General features: G+C 57.7%; 1 protein-coding gene across 2 annotated transcripts; it reads right to left on the bottom strand.

Moving 5' to 3' along the window:
- Window positions 1-75: 75 nt before the first annotated feature.
- On the bottom strand, window positions 76-7529 carry WBP2 (WW domain binding protein 2). Of its 2 annotated transcripts, NM_001192132.1 has the most exons (8): window positions 7414-7524; window positions 5110-5218; window positions 3794-3929; window positions 3010-3102; window positions 2081-2215; window positions 1767-1889; window positions 1246-1322; window positions 838-1126 (listed from the first exon to the last, which is right to left on the bottom strand). In NM_001192132.1, exons 1-8 carry the CDS (start codon window positions 7470-7472, stop codon window positions 1073-1075), a joined length of 786 nt encoding a protein of 261 aa, NP_001179061.1. In that variant the 5' UTR covers window positions 7473-7524; the 3' UTR covers window positions 838-1072. The 2 variants fall into 2 exon arrangements, with proteins under 2 accessions (XP_005221226.1, NP_001179061.1); XM_005221169.5 differs by lacking the exon at window positions 2081-2215 and having other exon boundaries at window positions 76-1126; window positions 7414-7529.

Here is a 7529-nt window from a genome sequence, read left to right as displayed (position 1 = left end):
GCCTCCCTCGCCACACAGAGCCAGACAGGGGTCCAGTCACTTCATTTTTACTAGTTCACATTTTCAGCAAACAAATCAAGGTGCAAACAGGATTTATTTCACATTAATATATTAACTGAATTTTTTTTTTGGTCAAATAAATAGGGAATCCTCTAAATAACCATCTCCTCTCTTCACAGCCAGTCCAGGACCAAGTGAGAGCAAAATGTTAGTGCATCCAGGGGACACACTGCCAACCAGGTACGAAGCTTAAAGGGAAGAAGGCAGGCTGAGGGGCTGGCAAGAGCTCACGGTCAACGTCCAGGCCGGGCCCCAGGGGTCTTGTTCCCAGCCCACCCGGCAGCCCCCAAGTGGATATGCATTCTCCAGTTCCAGTCCGAGAGGCCCCCTCTAGAGGGAAAGGAGAGGTGAACGGAAACAAATTCCAGAAAAAACAGTGAGGCAGCAGACGGCTCTGCCCCCAGCCATGGCTGCCCTCAGACCACCCACCCCTGGCGGCTGGTGGGAAACCCCAAACGTCGAAAGCGGAGGCGACAGGAAGACCCAGGACGAGGCAGCGACAGGAAGGTTAGTGTGAAGGTGCGTGGCCGGCTGGGGATGGAATGCAGGTGGACAGTCGGTGGGCAGGAGGCCCTCCTCAGCCAAGCACAAACGAGGGCAGACGGAAAGAGAGTGGGGCTTGGCAGGGGGCAGGGGCGCGGGCAGGGCTTGTGAGGCTGGGGGTAAAGCAGCTACAAAATCAGAGAGCTGGACTGCGGCGGAGGAGGTGGCCAGAGAGTCCCTCCATGGGCAGAAGCTACGAGAGCAGGATGGGGACGGGGGCGGGGGGCGCCCCCCGCCCCACCATGGGACGACGTGGGAAGCCGGTGGGCTCCGGGCTTGCGTGGGAAACTGGGAGGCACCGCCCCGAGTCAAGGGGCTCCCCCTTCTCTCGAGGCGAGTTCCTGATAACTGTTTTATATCAGAGCTGGAGGAAGGACAAGGCCCTCCCATTGCGCCCCACAACCCCGATTCAGCCCCAAGGGGAGGGGAGGAGAGAGCGAGGGGAGGCAGGAGGATGGGGTGGCGGGGTCTACTGGGTCTTCTTATCTTCGGGGGGGTAGTAGGGAGGTGGTGGAGGCTGGTTCTGAGGAAGAAAGGAAAGATCACGTTAGGACCGTCCGAACAAGGAGAGGTCTCTCCCGCCTCTGAACACCAGCAGCTGGGGCTGCGGGTCCCCCTCCAGCGTGTGCCCGCCCCACTCACCGTGGGCATGTAGACGTTGTGTGGGTTGCCCGGGTTGTAATAGGCGCTGGCAGCTGCTTCCGCGGCCTTGGCTTCAGCTGTGAGAACACGCACACTCTAGATGAGCCCCAAAAACAGGCCTCCCCGCTGCCTCCAGCCGCCCCTGCAACCCCGGCCCCCCAGTGCTCGGGTGGCTGGTGCCAAGGACGCGGTTCCATGAATCAAGCAGTGGTTAACCTTCCCTGAGTGCTTCCGGCACTACGGAGACACCCCCTGTACAACCCCCCATCCAATCTTCACCATGACACCCCCAGGTGGTTCTGTTGGCACATTTTGCGGATGAGAAGACTTGAGGTACAGAGGGAAACCTTTCCCAGGGAGCACGGCCAGCTAAAGACAAGAGAGTGGGCTGCCATCTACTGATCTCTCTTCACCACCGGCCACCACGCGGCTGGTCCCCTGGGACTGTCCCTAGGCCAGTGGTCGTGTGTTATCTGGGGCTTCTGCGCACCCGTGGGGAGCAGCCCAGGGGCTGAGCTCACCTGCAGAAGTGGAGGGGACATCAGGGCCACTGACCGGAGGCTCCATGGGCCCAGGGTAGGGCGGCGGCGGGGGCTGCACGTACCCCATGGCCCCGTCCATCATGGGGGGTCCCGGATAGAACTCTGCTCGGCGAGAGGGGCGGGACCCAGTGAGCGGCGCTGCCCTGGCCCCTCGGCTAGTGCCCTCCCAGGCCCCTCCAGCTGCTCCATCCGTCCTGAAGCAGGTCTAAGAACAAGTCTCCCCTCTGCAACCCCCTGGCTTGGGTGGGGGCGGGAGGCGGGGGTGCGGGGTGGGCAGCAAAGGACACACTCACCAGGTGGGGGCGGTGGGTAGGGGTAGCCAGGAGGGCAGGGGTACATTCCATTGGCGACTGGCGGGGGGAAGACATAGGCCCCACTGGGCATGTAAGAGTAACCATAGGCTCCGCTGGGGGCTTCGCCTCGGGAGGCTACAGTACAAGGGGAGAGAGAAGTGAGTGTCTCCGGCCTCGGGCGCGGGGAGCTGCAGGGTCCCACGCGCCTCAGCCCTCCCCGTTCGTTCGAGGCTGCCTCGGGCAGGGACAGGGCCAGAGGTCTGGGTGGGGACAGAGGTCAGAGCTGGGGCAGAAGAGATGGGGCGGAGGGCATGGGGTGGAGGGAGGGATGGGAGGAAGGAGGCTCAGGGAGGGGCAAGAACAGAGCTGGGGGAGCCTGGAGCCAAGGTGAGGAGGTCTGCGGAACACAGCCCTTGGGGACTTCACAGGTTGCCTCACAGGAGCACAAAGGCTGGGTTTGTTTCTGTGAGGCCAAATGTCCTGGAGGCAGAATGGCTCTGGCAAATTGTCCTATACCTGCTCCAGGCAAAGGAACCTCAGCCTTTGGGGTACAGGGCGGTGATGTTAATTACAGGTTTCCTTCCCATCGCCTTGGTGGCTGAGACAGGAAAGAATCTGCCTACGATGCTAGGTCGGAAGATCCGCTGGAGAAAGCAATGGTTACCCACTCTAGTACTCTTGTCTGGAAAATTCCATAGACAGAGGAGCCTGGCGGGCTACAGTCCAGGGAGTTGCAAAGAGTCAGAAAGGACTGAGTGACTAACACTTTCATTTTCCCCTTCCCAACTCCCAGCCCTGGGCAGCCCGGGGCCCAGGAATTCACCTCCTGACTGCTTAAAAAGCAGAACTAAAAGGAAACAAACCCAAATGAACAAAATAGCACACACATTCCACGTGTCCTCAGCCCCGGATTCTGAGAGCCTCGGTACCTTGAGATGCCACCTGTAACATCCGCTGTCCAAATTCGATGGCGCCCCCGGACATAAAGGTCAGCTTGTAGGATGCAGAGCCTTCCCAGCCACCTGAGAAGAGAACAGCGCATCAACAGCTCAGGAGAAGAGCGTTCCATCTGAAGAGATGGCTATACGTCCTCTCCAGGCCCCATCCAATGGCCTGCCACGCACATCGCAAGCCAGCGCTGCGACCAGGCCGACCCCATGCACTTCCTGCGCAGTCCTGTAAGCACAGCTGCACTGGGGCCTCCCGCCCCCAATAAAGCAGCAACAGCTGATTCAAGTTCAGAGCAGATCTCTCATTCCCAGGGGAGGGGGTGGTGGTGCTGAGAACAAACCCCTGCACCTCCAGCTTGGCTTCTGTCCAAAGGGGAACTGTGAGCTCAGCAAGGCTCAGGCCGGGCTGAGTGTGGGGGAAAGTGAGAATGGCGCCGGGGTCTCTGGGGTCTGCCAAGAGCCTGCTTGCAAGCAGGCTGGGCGTGAGAGACGGGCTTGAGGGAAAAGGCCCCTGCCTCCCGCGCACCTGACACGGCTCCCTCCCACACCTAACGTCTGACACACGCCCCAGGTCACAATGAGCGTTTTCACTGGGTCTGCAGTCGTTGAGCTGCCTTCGCTCGCTCTCTCTCTGATCTGAGCTGTCATCCTGAATGCCAGCATTTCCCAGCTCTTGGCAACTTCAGCCCCCCGCTGAATGGCTGGCAGCCCAAAGGCTGGTCTTGGAAGCTACTCAGGAGCCCAGAGCCCCGTCGTCACCCACCTCCTGCTTCGGCCTTCACTGTCCCTTTGATGTAGTTTGCCCCAAACACAGGCTGCTTGATCTCACAGTCCTTCATCAGATAGAAGGGCATCATGAAGGACTGCATGGCATCCCTCGCCTTGGACAGAAAGATGACCTGCAAGGAGAGACCAGGGCCATCACCGCTCAGACTACAGCCAGCCTGGCTACCGCTTCCTCTGTGTGAGGCCGCCGCTCCCAGGGCTGGGGTGGGTGGCCACAGCCAGCACCCAGCAGCCCCAGGGCACTCTCTGCAACAGCCACCCCTGGAGGGTGCCTTTTGGAGTAAAAGGCCCCATGTGCAGCTGGACTGGGGAGGCCAGATGTGTGAATTCACAAGAAAAACGCGAGACTCAGGCCACATGTGTGAACAGGACGGCCTGCTCTTGTCACTCACGGGTGGTGAGGAGGCGGCGGACGCGGAGCCTCAGTGAAGAGGCTGCGAGGCGAGGGCAGAGGTGGGGGAAGGGCTCCCGAAGCGGGGGTCCCCTGAGCTCCACAGAACTGAAAGGGGGCAACGGCAGCGGGTGGCAGACCCCAGGAGAAGGGGCAGCACTAACCCGCCCGTGGACTCTGCCCAATCAGCCAGGCTCTCACCCCGAGGGCAGAGAACCTGATGTTTTATATCCATGAGTTTAATCTGTGACTGGAGATGCCAACTTGAACCCCCAGAGACAGCATTTTGAGACACCCCTCCCCACCCCCACCCGGGTCTCCTCTAAGGCCTGTGCGCTTCTCGCCTCTCCACCTCTAAGTCAGCTCTCGGGTGGCCCCAGGCAGCCATCTTCTTCCAAGAACATCATTTGTGTTTCTCTGGAAGTCTCTCTGAGTGTGCCCGGGGTACTCTTAGGTGAGGCCCATTCTGCAGGCTGGCATTTCTTGCTCTGCTGGGTTTGGCTGGGCTCTCTGCCCAGCCCAGAGACTGCGGCTGTGCTACTGAATCCTGTGGACCACACTTATCACTCTGGACGTGCACAAGGGCCTCACGGGCTACTCCTACAGAACTCAAAGTAACCACGGCCTCTCCCCCAGGCCCAGGTCATCCCACCAGCTGCACTGAACTCCTGACTGCTTGCAGCAGCCGCTCGGGAATTTGCATGGATTCACTGTCCAGCCGTCAGGTTTGCTGCACAAAGAGCCTGGTGGTTCGAGAACCAGGGAGATGTGACAGAAACATGCTGACATTCACCAGGGTTCAGAGGCCACTAGACTCACGAGGCTGAGGCTGACCTAAGGCTCTCACATCAGCCTCCTGGAGCCACGAGTGTCCAAACCAGCTGTCTCACTGTACAACTTACCCGGTACGGGGTAAGGTAGACGGTGCCTTTCTTGGTCCCCTTGAAGGCCTCTGGCACATTCCTCATGTCACTGAACGTAAGCTCTACATGGTCATAGGACATCAGGATGCTGTGAGAAAAGAGGACAGGCCCTGATGAGACCGCTGGAGTCACCATCTGTCACCCCCAAGGACTGAACCCTCCTGGGTAGCAGCTGCTTATGAGTAGCTGCCAGCATGTGATTGTTTCAACACTGCTGTGAGGAGCATAACAACATAGCCAGGGAAAAAATGAGCACGCTGGGTTCCCGGAACCCCACCCACACAGCCCCAAAGTGATCAGTGTAGGCACTTCCCTGGCCGTCCAGTGGTTAGGACTCCCCATTCTTGCTGCGGAAGGCCCAGCTTCAACCCCTGGTCGGGGAACTAAAATCCCACATGCCGCAGGGCACAGCCAGGAAAAAAAAAGTGACCAGTGCAGTAGAAGAGGCGCAGGGCTTTGCAGACACCATAATCCCTCCAATCAGGTTAGACCATCTGGGTTAACTCTTCTGTTTTTCTTCCAGATCCTTATGGCAGGTGCTCTGTTTCTGCTGGTTTGCCTTTTTAAGCCTGATGCCTAACTTTTTAAGACATGACTCTCCACCTTACCAAAGGGCTCACTTGAGGGTTCCTCTAAACTTGGGGTGCCTAAGCTGAGTCTGCAGGGGTACCAGTCCATGAGTCCTTGAGATGATCACACACGTGCTTTTTCCTGTGACAGTCCACAGCTCTCATCGCTCCCACAGGGATTCTTGATTTGAAGAGTGAGGTTCACTATTTAAGCTTTATATGCTGAATGGAGACTTCAGTTACTGTTTACACAACTTCTTCAGAAATGGGCTCAAGCATTTGCTAAAAACAAGGCACACCATTATGCAGCAGCACTGAGTCCTAAACCAGGTAGGAGGCCCAGGAGGACAGATAACATTCTTTTTTGTTTTCAAGATAACATTCTTGTCCTGGAAAAGCCCCACTGAGAGAGAAAGAACAGTCCCAGGAGATGGTACCAAATGGCATCAGCGGGGTTTGTCCACCCTGGGACTGGCTCGCACACAGAGAGGCTACACACCCAGGGCAATGTGAGGTTTCTCTGATTACAAGACAACGCAGTCCAAGTTCACGTGGTTCTGTTTGTCTTTTTTCCCCTCCCAGATATCACAGCTTCCTTCGCTGGGGAGGGCTGAGTGGAAAGAGGACCAGTACCAGAAAAGACAAGGAAAGCTCAGAGAGAAGAGGTCATCATCAGGAACAGGCTGGGTCTGGCAGGCCCTGAGCCGGTAACATGGAGAAAGAGTCAGTATTCTGGGCTCCCTGAGTGCTTTCCTCTGACTCAACAAGCATGCCGGGTTATAGCCCTGGGCTGAGTGCTGGCCTTAACCAGTGTCTAGGCTTTGATCCCACCAAGTCTCTTCTGGGGATTCTTTCTTTGCTCCTTCAAGAGGTGCTTTTGGGTCACTCAACCAGGGATGGCTGGTCTGATTCTCAACGCCCAAGGAGCAAGAGGAGAGAAGCCATTCAAGGAGTGGAAGGTAGGAGGAGAGACAGAACTGAGTGGGCGGTGGGCAGGACAGGTGGGAGACTGCTCTGGGCAGTGACCCGAGCCAACAGGAATTCAAGGGAAAGAGGCAAAGATCGACCTTTATAGGAAATATGTCAGGCATCTGACGATCGTTAACTATGTAATTTCACCTCTGGGCCTCAGTTTCTCGCCTGGAAACTGAGCAGTTCTGGAATATACTGGAAGGCTACATACTGGTAGTTAAGGCTACTGACTTTGGAATCAAGACTCCTTTGCTGTTACAGCTCTGTGAGCTCAAGCAAGTTTCTCAACTTTCCTGTGCCTCAGTTTCCTTACATGTAAAATGTGTAGAGTAACAGCATCTGCCGCACAGGATTCACACACTGAAAAAAGGCAGAACAGATGTAGCCCCTCCCCGACACACAGTAAACGCCTAAACAAATGGCAATTATTTTTGTCTAAAGCTTTCCGTGTATCCTAATGTCTCCTACTCCGGGCAAGGGGTTCGAGGACGACCCGCGGGCTCCACTTGTCTCTGCAAGCCCCCGGCCCCATCCGGCCGCCCCGACCCCATCCCACACCTGATCGAAACATCCCGGCCCCTCCCTCAACACCCACTCAGCTTCCCGCAGCCCCGCCCCCAGCCGTTACCCCCCCAACACCCATCAGTTTCCCCTCTCCACGGGTTCACGCCCCGCCGCCCACCGCCCACACCCTCGACGCCCGCCCCTGCGGGCCTCTAGGGTTCTTCCGCACTGTCTTCACCTCTCGGTGTTGTTGACGATCACTCCGCCGCCCTCCGAGTGGTTCTTGTTGAGCGCCATAGTCCCTCGGAACAGGGTCCCGAACCTGGCGACGCAGTGCGCTTGCGCCCTTCTTCT

Source organism: Bos taurus, chromosome 19 (assembly GCF_002263795.3).
Source record: "Bos taurus isolate L1 Dominette 01449 registration number 42190680 breed Hereford chromosome 19, ARS-UCD2.0, whole genome shotgun sequence".
Classification (NCBI taxonomy): domain Eukaryota; kingdom Metazoa; phylum Chordata; class Mammalia; order Artiodactyla; family Bovidae; genus Bos; species Bos taurus.
Note: the sequence above shows the minus strand (reverse complement) of the source record. Positions and strands in the feature narration are given on the sequence as shown.

What these genes read in the sequence shown, in the direction of transcription:
- WBP2 (NM_001192132.1), bottom strand. Translation starts at nt 7,472, where the DNA reads ATGGCGCTCAACAAGAACCACTCGGAGGGCGGCGGAGTGATCGTCAAC. An exon ending in TCTACCTTACCCCGTACCGG is followed by an intron (nt 3,930 to 5,109) that starts GTAAGTTGTACA and finishes CTCTCCTTGCAG; the next exon opens with GTCATCTTTCTGTCCAAGGC. An exon ending in ACAACGTCTACATGCCCACG is followed by an intron (nt 1,127 to 1,245) that starts GTGAGTGGGGCG and finishes TTTCTTCCTCAG; the next exon opens with AACCAGCCTCCACCACCTCC.